The 19,299-nt window shown below is 39.6% G+C and overlaps 1 protein-coding gene across 3 annotated transcripts in view; it reads left to right on the forward strand.

Annotated features, from left to right (window-relative positions):
* The window catches only part of LOC135710803 (large neutral amino acids transporter small subunit 1), a 73,100-nt gene that overhangs the window by 41,653 nt on the left and 12,148 nt on the right, over nucleotides 1-19,299 (forward strand). For 2 of the 3 annotated variants that reach the window (XM_065233491.1, XM_065233490.1), the window contains exons 4-8: nucleotides 15,680-15,805; nucleotides 16,527-16,620; nucleotides 16,713-16,927; nucleotides 17,762-17,991; nucleotides 18,052-18,304. In XM_065233491.1, the coding sequence (XP_065089563.1) occupies nucleotides 15,680-15,805; nucleotides 16,527-16,620; nucleotides 16,713-16,927; nucleotides 17,762-17,991; nucleotides 18,052-18,304 (918 nt within the window). Of the gene's footprint in view, nucleotides 1-15,679; nucleotides 15,806-16,526; nucleotides 16,621-16,712; nucleotides 16,928-17,761; nucleotides 17,992-18,051; nucleotides 18,305-18,675; nucleotides 18,786-19,299 lie in introns of all 3 variants that reach the window. The other variant, XR_010518447.1, reaches the window with a different exon arrangement.

A 19,299-nucleotide genomic window follows, 5' to 3' on the forward strand; every position in this document is an offset into this window, starting at 1 on the left:
ACGGAAATTAAAGCATTTACACTATTTTTTCAGTTTTGTGACCGAACTTCAGTATTTTGATTTGGGGTTACTTTGATAATGCTCGCTGAATGAAGAAAAAATGGATGAAACTGAAACAATTTAGTTCAAGAAATATGAAACTTTGAATGAGTATATAATCAGAAAACCTCATAAGCAATAAGAATACAACATGGAATTTATTATGGCTATATCAGGAATATATTTCATTTGAGTACTTTTTCAAACAGGCGAGAAAAAAAATTAAAATTGATTTTTAATATGTTTGTAAAATATGTTACACATACTAGTCTAGTCTAGTCTAGTCTAGTCTACACATACACAGCCAGTACTTGAAAGAATCCTGGAAAATGATACATCTATCATTTTTCTTGTCATTATTAATGCCTGCTGCACATCAAGGATGTGAAACAAACAATAAAGCGGCCAGGCCTACTGTGTAGCGTTAAGTTAATTTTTGTGGAAGTGAATGTTTACCATGTCTACTTAATAAGTATAGACAGTGGTTAACATTTAATCCACAGGTAATCAAAGAGCGGGGACATACCGTACCAACCGCTCCGTATGCAGGATTTGAAAATAGGCTATATAAATCGTTGGGAGTGACAGAGCTAAGAAAGTTAATGTACACTCCTTGATTTTCCGATCTCCTGGGATGGAACACAGGTATTTACCCCTTGTGTTCGAGCGTACAGTCCTCCCTCCGTACAAGCGTGGACGGCACCGCCAACCCACTGCCATCCCTCAATCGATCCAGCCGACCTCAGTCGAAGGACAACAGAGAGCGGTGTGCGGACGTAACCTATACGGAGGGAATGCTGTATTCGCCTAGGTTATAGCGCCCTTGCTCGCTACCATTTTCTTCTAGCGGTTGGGACCTGAGCACTAACTCTTGTCCTAGCCCTATATGGCATATGGTTATAGCGCCATTACTCGCTTTCTGAAAAGAGAAGAAGGGAAGGGAAGGAGAGGAAAAGGACTTGGGAAAAGGAAATGCGGAATTCCTTTCCTCATTAGTATTTGTATCGTCAACTTTTATGAAAACTATATAAATCATTCTTCCTTGGTCAGAGGTATTATTACGACATTTGAATAAGATTGTCTTATCATTTCCCTAATAAAAATAACCATAAAAGAGAGCTTAACGACGTGTTCGGGGTATCATCCAAACCCTATGTGGGATGGTTTACCTATCCGAGATACAGTTCGTTTATGGTATTTGTTTATTAGGGTTGTTATTCAAAATTTAATGTTATAATGATCAACATAGCTTTGGATTATCCAATATAAATCGGTAACACTGTCCTGCAACCGATGTAGGAAGCACCAAAGAATATATATAGACAAATCTCAAAAACACAGTTTTAACTGATAGTACTTTATAAACATCAAACTGTCCAATATTGGATCCTGCCAATTATAAGCACCAGAATAAATTGCAACGGACTCACCAAATTGATCCATGAACGATGTCCTGTTACAGTGATCTCCATACTCAAGGGTTGGTTGACTGGGCTCGAAAATAGGTTTTCCTATTCTTAGTATTGGACAAGCGAACCAAAAATCCTGTATGGCCAATCAGTTGATTAGTCAGATGATGAAAGCACAATTGTGGCTGAATGGATTCAGGCTGCTAAACGGAGAATCTGACCCACTTGTAAGGAACACAAAGAGCCACAAAGAACAACCAATGGTGCTAGGTTCCGAGATGATCAGTGGTTTAAGAACTCTGGGGTGGCAAATAGTTGAAGGAACACTCTTGTAAAATATGTTACACATACTATATGAAAACTATATACGATATCAACGGAAATACCATAAGCTACAATATGGAACCAATGTTTCTAATTTGGAAAAAGCGCAGCGAGTAAATTTAATATTCATACTATATTGCTATGCTATCAAAGTTACCCGCATTATCAAAGATACCCCGTTTTACGGTATGTCAAAACAATGTCAAAAATTCCATCAGTATTTGTCTTGTTTTACGATTTTTCACAAATCTGAACTGATTTCCTCCTAAACTATTCACACACAAGATAAAGGCTCTATTTATGTAAAGTCAATGTAGAGTGCATTAGGGGATTTTTTTTAGTTGAAATGTCATCCAAACCGTTTGTTTACATCATAATGACGATTTTCAAAACTCAAAATAATGCATGTTTTATTTATTTATTTTATTTATTTATTTGTCGTCAATCAGTGTAGACCGTTTTACAATAGTGCTGTTGCCTTACATGCTATTTTAAAACATACGTTTTATTTGAAATTGTCAGCAAATGTAGACTGCATATACAAATATCTAAAAAATAAAAATTGTTTTAAACTTAACGAGATGAAATCCTAGCAGTTAGTGTTCTCCTTACTGTATCTTTAGACATCGTTAGATCTATATGCTCACAATAATTATTATACACTCTCATCATTCTATTAATTGGTCCATTTTTACCATAATTCGTTCTGTGAGGTGACAGTTGAAATACATTTCGAGTTCTTAACATGCGTGATGGTACGTAAAAATTTAATCTTGCTAATATTTTTTCTGAATTTACGCGTTGTGAGATAATATCATTGACAAAGGAAATCATGGAAATTTCTCTTCGTTTCTTAAGTGTTTCAATGTTTATCAACATGCAACGGGACTCATAAGAAGGAAGGGGAAAAGAGGTCCAGCCTAGTTTCCTAAGAGCAAATAACAAAAACTGTTTTTGAACTGATTCCATACGATTTATATAAGTTTCATGGTATGGAGCCCAAACCACACTGCAGTATTCGAGAATTGATCTCACGTAAGCTATATAAAGTGTTTTGATGGTATATGGGTCTTTAAAATGATAACTAAATCTTTTTATGAATCCCAACATATTATTTGCTTTGTGAATTGTGGTATTCACATGATCTACAAATGTCAACTTCGAGTCAAGAATTACTCCTAAGTCCCTAATTTTATCGCACCTTACAACCAGCTGGTTTCCTAGAGTACATGTAAAATCTAGAGTAGTGTTTTTTTCTGGAATATGATATAATATTGCATTTTTTAACATTAATATCCAGCAGACTTTTAACGCACCAGTTGTAGAAAACATCAATTTCATTTTTAAAATGTAGCAAATCAGAATTGTCAAAGATTTCCATGTACAGTTTCATATCGTCAGCATATATGAGCACATTTAAACGATTTAACACAAACTTCACGTCATCCACAAATAAAATAAATAATAAAGGACCTAGATGAGATCCCTGTGGAACTCCCGAGGTAACATTAACTGGCGAAGATATTTTTCCTTTAAAGCGGACCATCTGTGTTCTTTCTGTCAAGTATGAACCAATCCATTTTAAAAGTGTACTTGTCATACCTAAACGTTTTAATTTAAAAAGAAGTAAGGGAATGTCTACTCTGTCAAAGGCCTTACTAAAGTCAGTGTATAAGGTTTCAACGGTATTACCTCTATCCATTGCTTCAATAGAAAAGTTTACAAATTCCAACAGATTAGTAGACGTTGACCGACCTTTAAAAAAACCATGTTGATTATTTGAAATGCGATGCTTAACCTGGTTAAATATTTTCTGGTTAACAATTGCTTCAAACATTTTAGGAATGCATGACATAATTGCAATACCTCTATAGTTTTTAATATCTGACCGTTTGCCAGATTTAAATATTGGAACTAAAAATGATTTCTTCCAAATTTTTGGAAAATCACCTGTTTTGAGAGATAAATTGTAAAGCCAAAACAATGGTTTAACAAAACTTGTTGCTATTTTTTTCAATAAAAATGGAGGTATTTCATCAGGACCAGGTCCTTTGCCAGCATCGAGACTTTCAAAAGTCATAAAAATTTCTTTAACAGTGATATTTTTAACTGATACGTCATTTTCCCCTTCATGTAGGTAAGAAAAATAGTTCAAATCGAGAGCATTACTGGATTTCTTATATGTGTTTTGGAAAAAACGAGCAAATAGGTTACAAATATCCTCACTATCAGTGCTATCACACTCTTCAAACTGCATGCGTGATGGAAATGTACATGACTTCATTTTTTCGTTCGCGAAGTTAAAGAACGTTTTGGGATCTGATTTTATATTGTTCTCTACTCTTGAATTGTAATTCTCATATGCTGACGATATTTCTGCCTCAAGTGCTCCGCAAATTTCAACGTATTTTTCTAAATTTTGTGACGTTTTAAACTTTTTATACGCCTTGTGTGCTTTTTGCTTCCTGTTTTTAATATTTCTGATTTCTTGTGTATACCACACAGGATATTTGGTGCTGTTCACTATTCTCTTTTGTCTTTTAGGAACGAATTCTTCAATAATATTGTATAAGTTAGTATAAAATATGTCAACAGCCTTGTCCATGTTGTTTTCATCTTTTAAAAGGTTTTGCCAACTTATGTTATTCAGTCTGTTGTTAAATTCAGGAACATTTGCATTTTTAAAATCATAAACTAATTCAAAATCAACAACGCTTGGGCGTGACCGATGCGATTCTGTGAACACTGAGTATTCAATAGCCGTATGAAATTTTTCATTCTTCCATAATGGAACTGCTGCTTCTACAATACAAAAATCTTCTGTACAATTAGTAAACATTAGATCCAAATAGGAATTGAGCTGGTTACGAACATGGTTAATTTGATGAAGTCCCAAGTGGCTGCTTTTATCAAAGATGAATTGCAAAGTATCGTTTTCTCCTACAATTGGTAACAACAGAGAATTATTATCACTATCCTGTATAAAATTAACAGTATTCTGGTTAAAATCTCCATAAATATGAATTTTGGTTCTTGGATCTTCTCTTTGAATTTTCAGTTCTGCAGCAGTGAAAAACTTTTCGTAAGCTGGTTTTTTGGAAAAGTGTGGAGGAAAGTAGACAGAAGCGAAAAGATGTTCTTCGCCGTTTATTAAAATTTTAACCCACACATCTTCAAATTCTTTTTGGCTTCTTTTGGTTTTATTTCATATAATGCAAATGTCGATCGATCGTGGTCTTATTTTGTGATGTTCTACAGATCTAAGCTGATTTATAGCTCAAATAATCACATATTAAAGATGCGGAAGATCATAGCGATAGGAACATTTTTATAAATCTTAACCTGCGACCTTCTACCAACCGGTGAGCACTCGTGTTTATTTCAGTTACCGTGGGGACGTAATTTGTGATTAGTACCAGTTCCTTTCAAATTGTATCATTATTTATGTACGAAATGACGTTTATATTTGAAATGACGTTTGACATGCATCTAGTGATTGCCGATTTTCATTCGAATAATCGATTAATCGATTAACGAACCGAAAAGTAAAATATTTGTAATCGGTTATATCATGCCGATATAAGCATTAACTTCTCCAAATGATCATCACCCATCGTTTCAAACACGTGCTGCACTCTCATTGGTGGAAAAATGATAGCACAGCGATCAAAAAATAACCGATTAGTTGTTAATCGAATAATTAAAAAAATGGGACATCTCTGATTTTGGTGTGATTGTTTTTATTTTTTTTCCTCTGTTCGGGACATAACACCACTGCGACCAGTAATTTGATCTATTGTAGTATATCCCGTGTCCTTAGTTTAGTGCATGTGGTTTTACTCCATCACTATTAAGACATGATGAAGTATTCGGTTTTGATACAGTTGTCATTCTTGCCTTCATCGCACGGAATCGATTCTAACTGAAAGGTTCCGCTATTTATACCCTTCGGAGTGTTGAAACACCCTCCAAAGGCGCGCCCCTTTGTCAGTCAAAATTGGATTCCTTAACAACAAAAACAAGCTATGAAACCGATAATGACCATGCATCAGAACCCTAGTCTTAACCACTTCAAACTAGGGAACAACGAATAGAAGATTAGGAATCACATACATAGGTGAATACAAACTAACTCATTTCTTCCTTCTTTAAAGATCATCCTCAGTCCAGGCAACCCGAGGACTTATCACTATCAACAAGGCATATAAAGTAACAAGGACTAAGATGTGTTCCTTTGATTACTGAAAAAAAACCTGTTCCCCAAGTTTGAATAAGTCAGGACTAGGAATCGGTGGTAGATCTTACATCCCGTAACGTACCACGAAAAGGTGATCTACCCACGTTACGGGGCTTGTTTTTATTAAAAACAGCGCAAAATTTCATCTCTACCGAGGGGGCAGACAAACTACAAAATTACCTTGCATACGGGGGGTATCATTGGATGAAAGAGACCGTGAAAGAGGACACTAAAATTAAAAGTTTTTCTTCCGACAGTTTCATCTTAGTATTCTTCTTTGGCTAATCAATCCATAGGGGCAGATGACCTAACAAAATCGCATATTCCATCTCTTTCTCTCCCATTCTATTTTAGATATTTTGTCGCACTCTGACACTTCATAAGTGTAACGAACAACCTGTAAAGGGCCACCCACATAAGATCCGTTTGCGTTGTGTTGACCTAAATTTGACAGTTAGACAATAGATTTAACTTTAGTCATTTTTAAATTTTAATTTTTATTTACTGTTAATAGTCCTATCAGGCCTGTTAGAGAATGACCACCTTGGTGGGATTGGTTGTGTTTGAAATTGGAAAACGAGACTACTTAAAACTACTATTTAAAACTACAACTAATCTACAACTACTGTATACACCTAACCTACTATATACAAATTGCTTATCAAAGCATGTTCTGATACATTACATTTTTGTCCAAATTTAGTCTTAATTTCGTTAATTCTGGAATCTATTTTTGGAATGTTAGCCTCTTGATGGAGGTTGGAAATGCGGGTATCGAAAGGACGATCAAGGATCATCCTCAATACCCTGTTCTGCGCTATCTGTATTTTGTTCCTGTGAGTTTGTGCACATGATTCCCACACCGGAGCTGCGTAGAAGGTCGCAGGCGCAATGATTTGCTTGTAGACAGCCAGTTTGTTCACCCTAGAGAGACGAGATCTGCGGTAAATTAGCGAATAAAAGCACCTAACTAATTATTTTTCCCTGATTTGTTTTCCGTCGACCTTGTTTTCCGTGCTGAGCCAGGGAGGCAGCTCCCACATCTGGACCCTACCTATCGACCCATCAACTCATGAACCGGGGTGTTTGAATTGCAACCATTCAACGATACGTTGAACGACCTTTGCTGGAGGTAGTTTCGTGTGATTTTTATAAGATGTGGTGGAAAGTTGAAGTTACAAAGCTTGTACACAAGTCCGTCATGCCAAACATTGTCAAACGCCTTTCCAACGTCTAGCAATGCCATGGCTGTGGACTTGGATACAGCTTTGTTACTTCGAATGTTATCACCCGAACTAACTGGTGATTTGTGGAATGCCCCTTCCTAAATCCAAACTGTTCAGGTAGGAGAATTTTGTTCTCCTCGACAAACTTGAGCAAACGATTGAGAATTAGTTTCTCGAACATTTTGCTCAGCGCTGAAAGGAGGCTGATTGGTCTATAACTGGAAGGTAGTGATGGATCCTTACCGGGTTTGCGGATTGGTATGATTTTTGCTACCTTCCAGGTACTTGGAAAGTAGTGCAGTTCCAAACATCTATTGAAGGTAGCAGTCAAAAGCGAGTACACTTTCGTGCTCAGCTTCTTCAATACCAAGTTGAATATACCGTCAAACCCGGGAGCCTTCATGTTCTTGGTGTTTTTCAGCGCTGAGCAAATCTGCTCCACTGTAATATTTTCTGCCGGGGGGACGACACAAGCGGAGGCATCCAAAATTTGTACGCATTGCGTCACCTGATTTTCGAGCGGACTTTGGATAGTTGAGCCAAGCAAATGCGATGCAGCAATATGATTGCCAATCGCATTTGCTTTCTCTTGTAGGGTTATGAGCCGATTGTCATCATTTCCGACTGTGAGAGGTGGAACGGGTTTGGGATGAGTTTTCAGCACCTTAGCTACCTTCCAGAATGGACGGGAGCGGTCATCCAGATTCTGGACACGCCCGAAACTTTCATTTCGGAGTGAGTCCATTCTGGAAGCAATCTGCCTGTTCAGATCGGCCATTTCACGTTTCCTCGATAGATCTCCAGTCCTCTGAAACTGGCGTCTACGCACATTTCTCAAGCGAATCAGTAATTGGGTGTGGGAATCAATGGAAACAAACTTACCCCTCACAGGAACTTGTCGAACACACGTCTCGTCAGCCACGGATATGGCCTGGTGGAGCCCTTCCAGTGCCCGGTCGATGTCCTCTACGGTGTCAAGTGGCGGATTTTCATCGATGTTTCTGTCGACCACATGCCCAAACTGCACCCAGTTGACATGATGGTAGTCTTTGCGCAGGCTTTGAGCAGGTTCCACGTGGGTGCCGACTTCAGCCACCACCGGTTGATGGTCGGAACTGAGATCGTTGATCGCCATCGGTTTGGATAGTCCAATGTTCGATAGAAAAAAGTCCAACGTGGAAGGGTTTCCCGCCGGAGAGATGAATGTCGGTTCATCAGGGAATTTCACTGTATACAGCCCATGCTGCGAGTGGTCGAAGAGCAGACGTCCGTTCTGATTCCGCTGATAGTTCCGCCATGCTTCGTGGCGGGCATTTAAATCGCCCCCAATGACGAATCGTGAGCTCGTGCGGGTGATGGTGGTCAGATCATGCTTGAATTGGATGCCTAATCCATTACTGGCAGCACACTGACGAGGGCAGTATATGGCGACGAACCGGACGTTTCCGGTTGGTGATTCCACCTCCACACTAAGGGCCTCGATGATAGAAGTGCGGATATGCGGCAGCGTGCAGAACTTGATTCCTTTATTGATGATGATCGCAACACCACCCCCCCCCTGGAGTCGATACGATCAAGCCGGATAATGTGGTGATCAGGTAGCCAAAAACTGTCACCGGATTTAAGGTGGGTCTCTGTTAGGAGGCCCACGTCGATAATATGCTTGCGGAGGAAGTCAGCAAGCTCGAGTCTTTTTGCTCTTACAGAGCATGCGTTCCATGTGACGACAGTTATCGGTTTAGACACCATACTGAATAATAAACTTACCGAGCACTTGGATCTGTTCGGGCTTGCTGCGGTACTGGCGAAGAGCGCTGGTCATGTCGACGAAAATCTTCATCAGCTCATCCGCAGAGAAGAGATCGGGATTGGCGTTTTGTGCTGGTGGTTGTCTCCAGAATCGATGGGGGATGAGGAGCTTTGTCCAGCTTTGCACCCGCGGATTTACTTGACCGTGTTGCGTAGCAGGAAGAGGTGGGAAATCCTCCACTCTGAATGCCGGCGTATTTTCCTTCTTTCGTCCTGGTTGATTTCTTGTGGACGCCTGCTTTCGGATCCGCTTGAAATCTTCTCGTTTGGGGCACTGTTTGTCGGACCCTTGATGAGCGCCATCACAGTTGGCGCATTTGGCCGTTTCCGACTCATCGACAACACACTCGGAGGAGACATGGTTTTGGGCGCATTTACCACAGCGCGGCTTGACGAAGTAGTTTCGGGTGCCGTGCCCGAAATTCAGGCAACGCTAACACTGGGTGAAGTCGTGACGGCCGCCACGTTATGGCTCCCATCGGACAATGATGGAATTGATGGAGCGAATGGCCTTCAACGCATTGAGCGTCACCGTTCCCTTCTGAAAATGCACGACCTTGAATGGTTTCTCACCGGGAATGTCGTTGTCGGCAGTCCTCAGATGGGCGACGACCAAGTCATACTCCGCTTCCGTACGAAGCATCACCTTGGTGCCGACTCTGCCCAACATGAATTCGGCTTTAACACCCAGCGACGCCAGATCTGCGATGAGATCGTTAAGATAAGCGTTTTTTACTACCAACGGAGGTAGCTTTACTTTTGCCGTGCTTATGTCGGCAACATCACCGAAATCTCCGTCATCACTGCCGTTCATCGCCGTGGCATCGTCGCGAGAAATCGTGCAATCGGACTGGCCCCGATTCTTCTTCCTCTTCTTGCTGCGCTTTCCTTTTGCAGCTGGCTGGGTATGCCCATCGATGGGAAGAACAGCAAACCTGTTCGATGTGGGCACACCGGAGCTTCTTTCACCGGGATCCTGGTCCTTCACTAGGCTTCGCGAGCGATGCTTCCCCATTTCGGGGCACACACACACGCACAACAGACCACGAAAGAGAGAGCGCGAACACTAACTGAAAAACTTTCCGAACAACTCAAGAGAGCGAGCTCAAACCGAACTAAACTGCTTGACGTTCAAGTAGAGAATGGCAAACGACTGGAGTAATGATACAGTCAATGAAAATATGTAATGATGGTTGTCAACGATATGGCTGAATGCAATGAGCTGGATTACCGAGGTGAAGCAGTCACTCACACAACCACTGTACGATACACGCAAGTACACGCAAGTAGTGACGTCACTACTTGCGTTTACGTTGATTTTTGACGTTGGATAACGTCTTTCGGCAACATACGGGGGTACAAAATTGAAAACAGTCATTTTGGATGCGTTACGAAAAATTAAAAGATTTTGAATGATAATAACTTAACCGTCTCTCGTTAGATTTACGAGATAATGGCATCAATCGATTGGAAATATTTCTAGCAATTTGCTGAATGTTTTAAAACTATTGATTTCATTCTGTAAACTATTGAAAAATGGATAATAGTAAACCATTGTCTAAAGTTGGTGAAAATCGATTGATTTTTTTACATTCTTATACTTTCTCCAACCGAGACATCAGATGCGAGTATCTGACACCTCTGATATTTTCTGTTCTACTATATAAGCGTCCAACAAGGTCGCCCGTTCCATCATAGTCTATCCGATCGTCGACCCAGCAGCAGAGCAGCAGAGCAGCAGTACCAGAGCAGCGGAAGCAGAGCAACGGCAGCAGAGCAGCGGCAGCAGAGCCTGGGGGCGAGGGCAACTACGCCGAGTGCGTTGGTGCCAGTGCTCCGGTATACTTGGCCGCCGTCATGGAATGCCCAGCTGCTGCAGTTCTCAGTCGGTCGTATTCACCGTCTGCTCCGCAAGGGCAACTACGCCGAGCGCGTTGGAAAAATGGCCCTTTTCAGGGCCACAACATTATCAAGAAAGAGTTTAACGTACGTATGCGAGTATCTGACACCTCTGATATTTTCTGTTCTACTATATAAGCGTCCAACAAGGTCGCCCGTTCCATCATTGTCAACAACATTAGCCCAACAAAACGGCCCTTTTCAGGGCCACCAAACTTTCGCAAAATAGTTATTAAGGAATATTCCTAAAATATAATATACACAATTAAGTACAACACATAACAGACGTTATCCAACGCCAACCCTGCGGTCGTATCTAGTAAACAACCCTTCCAACTTTTTGGTTTACTAATACAACCCTATTTCACAATCTGCACCACCTCTCTCTGTACCTCATTGGGCTGAATGAGGTGTGAAACTAATTTCTGACTTATCAAGAAATTCACTCGAGACCTAGTTCAACAGCAATATTTGCTTCAGGGGATAGAACAGCATCGAAAAGAGAACCTTGAGAAATCGTAGAATATATTAAAATGAAATATAATCATTACAATCCAATGACATTTGTGTGAATATATCTGACATTGAATATTGCACCAAAAGAGTAGGGAAGGGAATGGGGGTACTCGCTTTCAAGCTGCTCTTATGAGATTGAGTAAATGTTTTTGAAGTTACATTAGTTTTTATGTTTACTTGCATTGGTATAAGTGAAGGGTGGAAAGGATGCAGTAAGCCCCCCCCCCCCCCCATATCTAACTACGCCTTTAGGTTTTTGAATACATCTGAACATACCAAGTTTACAAGATTAGAAACACCGAAGTTATTGCAGTTTGAAGCTTTACTTCCACTTATATGAGTGAGGGGGCGGGGGTATAGTTAGCCTCTTAATATGCCTATGAGATTGAGCAAATATTTTTGAAGAATTCATCCTGAACATACCAAATCGATATTAACGGCGCCGGTGGTGTAGTGGTAAGCGTGATTACCTCTCACCCCAGCAGGCCTGGGTTCAATCCCAGTCGACGCCGCCGGGATGTTCTGAGGCATAACATCTCTGATCACGCCTTCCTTCGGATGGGAAGTAAAGCCGTTGGTCCCCGGTTCATGAGTTGATGGGTCGATAGGTAGGGTCCAGGTGTGGGAGCTGCCTTCCTGGCACGTCGGTAGCATTGGTGCTCAGCACGGAAAACAAGATCGACGGAAAAAACAAACCAAAAGGAAAAATACCAAATCGATAAGATAAGAAACTCCGAAGTTATTTCAGTTTAATACTTTACTTCTATTGATATGAGTGACCCCCCCCCCCCCCCTTCCGACTACGCAGATGAGATAGATCTATTGTTTTTGAATATTTCATCTGAACATACCAAACCGATAAAATAATCAACTTCGAAATTATTTCAGTTTGTAGTCTGACTTTCATTGGTACACCGGCAGTGTTGGCAGAAAAAGGGATTTTTGGCATTTACTTCGAAACATTGATCTTTGAATAGCAATAACTTTGTTTAGTGGCATTCTAGAACAATACATCCTTGAGCAAAGTTGTTAGGCACTTCTTGGGCGTAACGTATTTAGATGCGTGGTTTGTGCAAAATTGTGGTCCCTAGTAATAAAGATGCAAAAAAGTAGGTTTTCTCATACTAATTCCCATACAAATTTCAAACGCAATGCAGAAAGCCGGGTTACAACCAACCGTCTCCAAATTTTGCAAGTTGTTTGGGATCCCAAATGGAACCAGAAAACATAGTTCTGAAAAAATGATCATGATGACCCATCCTAATATACAGTTACATATATTGTAGCTTGTTAGAGGCTGAAATTGTCTGTTTTTTCAATGTTGAGTTTCAAGTTGAATTTCAAGGGTGAGGGTTACTTCCGTGTCCCGATCAGTTTTTTTGTGGCTGTCTTGCAATGAGCACTCATAGCTTTAGTTTTCACTGGAAATCCTATGTATGAGTGCTCATTGCAAGACAGCCTATATTACATGATATAAGCCATAGTCTGTACGGGGTATTAGGACCTAATGCAATGTTCAGCTTGATTTGTCGTAGGTTGTGGTATCATGCCTTCCATAAAACGCGTCCTTCTCGTAATCGAATTTTTCCTCAATACCAGGGCTGGTAGTGGGTATGCGATGTAATAGTAGTGACTTTAGTGACTAAAATTATGAAAATAGTGACCAAATAGTGACCTTTAAACAATTAAAAAGTGACCAATAGTGACATTTATTGATCGGAAAAATATTGTTCCGCTATTCCGATATTTTTCATGCTTTTTAAAAATAAAACAAATGATTTAAAGATCACATCAATTTGTTATAAAAAAATAAGTATGAATTGAATAAGCAAAAGCACGGTCCAATTCTAACCTCCATTTCCTCACAAGAAATTGTTATTAGATCGCGATTGAGGCACAGAGAAAAATGTTCCAAGTACCGATTTTAGACAATTTTAGGATAGCAATTTTTGAGGATCTAGGATATGTATGAAGCGATGCATTTAACAACATGAAGAACTGCAGTCCAGAATTAAATGTATATCGATCTAATTTAGCCATTAGTATATTAATAAAAGATCACTCTCTTCTATGTAGTCGCTATATTACTAACTGGTCGTCTTTTTACTTTGCTGTATTTCTCCCAAGAATAGAATCTTCTGTAACACCTCAAACATAGAAAAAGAATCATAACTCTGGGATCTAGACAGCTTTTCTAGATCGCAGTTTAAGAAAAAATCTCATTATTATGACCGAGATGGAATGATCACGGACATAAAACAAAATTGAATGCGTCTAGGAATTAAAATCTCGATAGTGAAAAATAGAGATTCAGGAATACATTTTAGAGTTCTTTAATTTTTTTTAAGACCTGAACCTGGATTTTTTTTGTATTACCGGAATATAAGTATGGGAAAATACAATACAATTTAATGGACTTAAAAAAGAACTCATGAACCTGTGACATGGTTTATTTTTCTCGATGTTTGGACAAATACTAAAGCTACCTTGGGGCTACAGATTATTCAAATTTCTGGCTTTTGAACAAATGTTGAGAGCTTGAAAATTTTCCTAGACCATTTTTTTACATGGAACCAACGGGAAAGGTAATTTTTACCTGAAAATTCAGGTAACCTCTTCCAAATAGGAATTCAAGAGGGTTCACGTGCCGCACATCATCATCATCATCATCGAAAGAAGTAATTGTATACTGTAAGCTGTTACGCCCTAATTCCCAGCTCTATCTTGAATTTTTTGTCATATTCGTAATTCAAAAATCGCCATAGCCTAAAATGCGCTTTCGTCGTTGTTGGACGAGTTGGAATTACCAGGATTCTTCATGTTTTCAAGTATAAGTGTTATATTTTTTATAAATTAACACTCATTTATAAATTAAAAATGAAATTGCAGAATACGGGAATTGATTATTCGAGGTGCTAAGAATCAACAATTGACGACCTATAAGGGTGTTACTATACGATTTATGTACTTCGAGATCATCAGTGCCAATTATAAAATAATGTAAATTAGTGTTTTTTTTCCTAGAATGCAATCATTTAATGACTCAAATAAATCGAAATATATATCTATACATAGTATATCACCAGTTTACTTTATCATTACAACAAAATCCAGTAACATTTACTTGCCAATTCCCGTACCGTGACTTTTAAGTTATGCCAATTTGAAGATCATCGGAAAGTCGGAACAAATTTTCGTGTAAATCAATTGATTTCTATGTGAAAATATCTACGTGCCTTTTCAGGTGCATTTTAAGTAACTTTTTTTTGCAGTGTAGGTTTGGATAACTTTCAAGATCTCAATGTAAAATAGCCAGAATATTAAATTTAGAACATTTTTCGAAATCTCTGAACATTTATGTCATTTTTCAAGATAAAAAAATGCCAAATTCAAGATAAAAAAAAATCATTCCCAGTTATTTTCAGCACACAGATTGGTAAAAGAAGCTTTTATCTAGCATCTGATAAAACAAACACAGCAAAAAACGGCTATGTGCTCAAGCTATTAACGAAAGAGAAAGTCGACGAAGAGAATCGATCAATGTTACTTAGGACCTAATGCAATGTTCAGCTTGATATGTTCGCAACTCTTCTTGTCAGATTTTACTTTGGGTTTTTAAAGTCAAATTCTTGACTCTCATCATTGGTCGTAAAAAGTGACTTTAGTGACTAAATTTGAAGGAATAGCGACTTTAGTGACTTTTTGATGAAAAAAGTGACTTTTTAGTGACTGACTTGAAAATAGTGACCAAGTCACTAAAAAGTGACCTGCTACCAGCCCTGCAATACGCAGTTGAGCTCGCATATCGGTTTTTGTGGCCAAACAAGCTTCAGCCATCTGCTTCGCAACTACTATGAATCCAATTCTATATTAAATGTTCTACTGGGGATCTTTTGTCATCAGCTTGACCGATGGATGATCGATTAAGGAAATTGTGAAACCCATATTTGTTGCTGTATCGCTATCTTCCACTATTCAACCTCAATCGCAACATTTTCCCACTGTTCCTATCAAATCCAGAAGCAGAAGTAAACGAGGAAGCCATCAGGATCAATTTTATTACCGTAACGAAAATCTTTATGAACCGAACGCGAGCAAAGGTCGATGAAATTCAAAACCATGAAATTTACACTTTCTTCCTTATATCACTCTCGGAAATGTATGACATGACAATCAACAACAGCATGCACTGATATCGCGTTATTTATTTATTTTTTCAGTGGTCCTAACGTTCATCAACTGTTGGGATGTGAAGTGGGCTACCGCCGTGCAGGACATCTTCACCTACGCCAAACTGTTGGCCCTGTTCATCATCATTGGCGCCGGAGCGTACTTTTTGTTCAAAGGTAGGTAATCCCATTTGGCGAATCACGCTTCCGTTGACACTTGTTGTTGTCGTCCTAAATGTGCATTACTTTGTAATTTTACGATACTATTACTCCGTCACTCTTCTGGGCCCATTGAAATGCAAATTAGACTGACAGGTGGTTGGATACAGAGAGTAGCGTCAAGCCAGTACTGGAACTTGTTATGGACAGATGTTGTAAACAAAGATCTACTTGATTCTCGCAGTTAGAAACAACGGTTAACTGCTATTTCACTCCTAGACGCGATTAATAGATGCAAATTTGAGTAGTATATTCACAGTTTATTGAATAAACACACTGATTTATCACTTCCAGTTTGAAATAATCTGATATTGCGACGCGTGCGTTGACTTGATGCCTCGCAGAGCTGTTTTTGCTGTTCCTTTGGTAATGCGAATTTGTATTTACATGAAGGTGTCAAGTGTCGCTAGAAAAGTCAACATCAAACTTGTAGGCACATTAGGGGCTGTCCACAAACCACATGAATTGAAGAGGGGTCAACAGCTTCTCATAAACTGCCACGTAGTTTGTGGACAACCCCTCAGTTTGTTGATGAAGGCAAAGTAATTCGTTCATATCGTTGAGTCTTTTCTTCGGCTAATCAACGCTTATCCCATCATCAATTTAGTTGAATTGAAGTAGAATAAACATCATTCAATCCAAATGATAACGATGTCTTTTTTTTTCCTTTTCAACGCAGGCAACACCGCGCACTTTACATTCGATAACACGAAAACCGAGGTCACATCACTGGCGCTGTCCTTCTACTCCGGCCTGTTCGCCTACAATGGATGGTTAGTGGCAATATCTAATTAGCTCCCGTGGGAATAAATCACAACTAGTGCTATTAAGCTTCTTAACATTGCGTTCCGTTTTGCTTCCTTAGGAATTATCTGAACTTTATCATCGAAGAGCTGAAGGATCCGGTCAAGAACCTACCGCGTGCGATTGCCATTTCCTGCACGCTGGTCACGGTGGTGTACGTTTTTACCAATGTGTCGTTCTATACGGTGCTGTCGCCGGAGGAGGTGCTGGGTTCGCAGGCCGTTGCCGTCACCTTTGCCGATCGGGTGTTTGGGATTTTCGCGTGGACCATTCCGGGTGAGTAGGCAGCACACATACACACCGTCTACACTAGTCAATTGATGGACAAGGAGCGTTCAGAATACCATATTTAAAATCGATGAAATATCAGTTAAAATTTCCCCCCACAACTGCATGGCCAATGAGAATAGCTCAGAGCGAGAGCCACTTCTACTCAGTACCTGCAGTTTTTATAAATTTCTCATACAACTGAGTAGAAGTGGCTCTCACTCTGAGTTATTCTCATTGGCTATGTGGTCTAAGTAAAGGTCACAGATATAAGTGCTAAATCATTGTCATTCTTCTTCTGAAATAGCGATTTAATATTAAAAATAGACATCAGAAAAGGTAATTGTCACCAAAAGATCGATAACCACCCGCGTTCTACCACACAACGGATTACAGCGTTTCATTCATAAATGCATCAAACCGTCACCCATCATATTAGTCTACACTCTACACGGCAAATGAGAACGACCCAAATTTGAGTTCAACTTAATCATAAATCACATAAAGTGCATGAACTCAGCGATGAGTAAATTTACTTCATGTTTTGCCCAGGAACAAATTCCCGAATATGAGAAGAGTAAAGATTGGATGAACTCAGTCTATTGGTACTGCTCCTAGACTGAGTAAAATTTTCTTAAATTTTCCTCATTTTCCGGCAGATTTTTCAGATTTTTCCCACAGAAAAACATGACGCAAATTTACTCATCACTGAATTCCTGCTCTTTTGGCGATTATGAGTAAACAAAACTCAAATTTGTGTCGCTCTCATTCGCCGTGCGTTAGAGTAAACTTCCATTAGCAGGACAAAGGCAAAACGGTAATCACGATTCCCTTTCTTTGCAGTTTTCGTGGCCCTGTCGACCTTCGGTGCCGTCAATGGCATTCTGCTGACGTCATCGCGCCTGTTCTACGCTGGTGCCTGCGAAGGTCAAATGCCGGAGATTCTCACCATGATTCAGATCCAGCGCCTCACGCCGACCCCGGCCGTACTCATCATGGCCCTGCTATCGATGGTCTACCTGACCGTGTCGGACATCTTTGCGCTTATCAACTACGTCGGTTTTGCCACTTGGGTAAGATTGTTTTATTTGTCTCTAGACGAATGATTCATTTTAACGATTGCAAAATTCCAGCTGAGCATCGGTGTGGCCGTCCTGTGCCTACCGTGGCTTCGGTGGGCCCAACCGAATCTGGAGCGCCCGATCAGGGTGAATCTGCTCTTCCCGATCTTCTACCTGATCGCAACGGTGTTCGTTACGGTCGTTCCGATGATCGCTAGCCCGGTGGAAACCGGCTATGGTTTGCTGATGATCCTGACCAGTATTCCCGTCTACTTCATCTTCATTGCGTGGCGAAACAAACCCAAGTGGTTCAATCACTCGATGGGTAAGTATTGGCGAAGCTGTCTTGATCCAAAATCCGACCAAATCCAAATCCCAGAGTTTTCCATTCGAAAATCTAACGCCTTGCTTATTGGCACTGTTTTAATTTTATTCCCTTTCCCTATACATTTTTCTGATAAAAAAAAACCTCACAAAAATCTTAATTGGCAAAACGCGCTTTTTAAAACAAACACCAATATTTCTTTTCTTTTTTCCATTTCTATATCTCTTTCGATTGAATCTCGGAATCCAACACACGCACACCAAAACACACCTCTATCTTCCGTTGATTTTATTCGTGCGATCCCCGATCCAACTCTCTCACACACACACGCGCACACCCTTTTGCTGGATTGTATCGAAATTTGCTTGCAGGAGGATTCACTCAGAGTTTGCAAAAGTTGATGATGGTGGTGCGGCCGAAGCTGAAATAAAAGCCCGAAAAATAAAACGGGAAAGAGAAGAAGTGAATGAAGATGGAAAAGGTTTTTATCGTCTTATTTTTTTCTGATAATCATTTATTAAACTAACCTAGTTTTATGAGATAAGTTCAACTAATGCATGCATGTCCTGTTATAGTTTGATTTCTGCTAGGGAAATTTACGTTCATATTTGAAGCAGCACGAGAGAAACAGAGCATCATTTAGGCATGATTTATGTGCCTAGGGATCATCCATTATGGTCCGCCATTTTTGATGGCTTATTGAAAAAATAGCGTTTAAACTCAATTATCTTGAATATGGTAAAAATTATCGAAAAATCCAGCTGACAATCTTTTCTAATTATGCCAAAAAATATTCTTTGAAAAGTTCAAAGTCGTAGAGGTTCCCAAATTTAAAAAAGGATTTATTGTCACCATTTCTGGAATCTTATTTCAGCGACTTTATGCCTTTCTCTCAAACTTTTTAGTTGTTAGAGAAAATGATCGAGAATTCCTTCTGGGAAAAGTTTTTAGTTTCCCTGAAGATCATTAAGCACATGTGTAGTCGTTTTAATTTT

This window comes from Ochlerotatus camptorhynchus, unplaced genomic scaffold, assembly GCF_037179485.1.
Source record: "Ochlerotatus camptorhynchus isolate MF236.1 unplaced genomic scaffold, CSIRO-AGI_Acam_v1.1 ptg000402l, whole genome shotgun sequence".
Classification (NCBI taxonomy): domain Eukaryota; kingdom Metazoa; phylum Arthropoda; class Insecta; order Diptera; family Culicidae; genus Ochlerotatus; species Ochlerotatus camptorhynchus.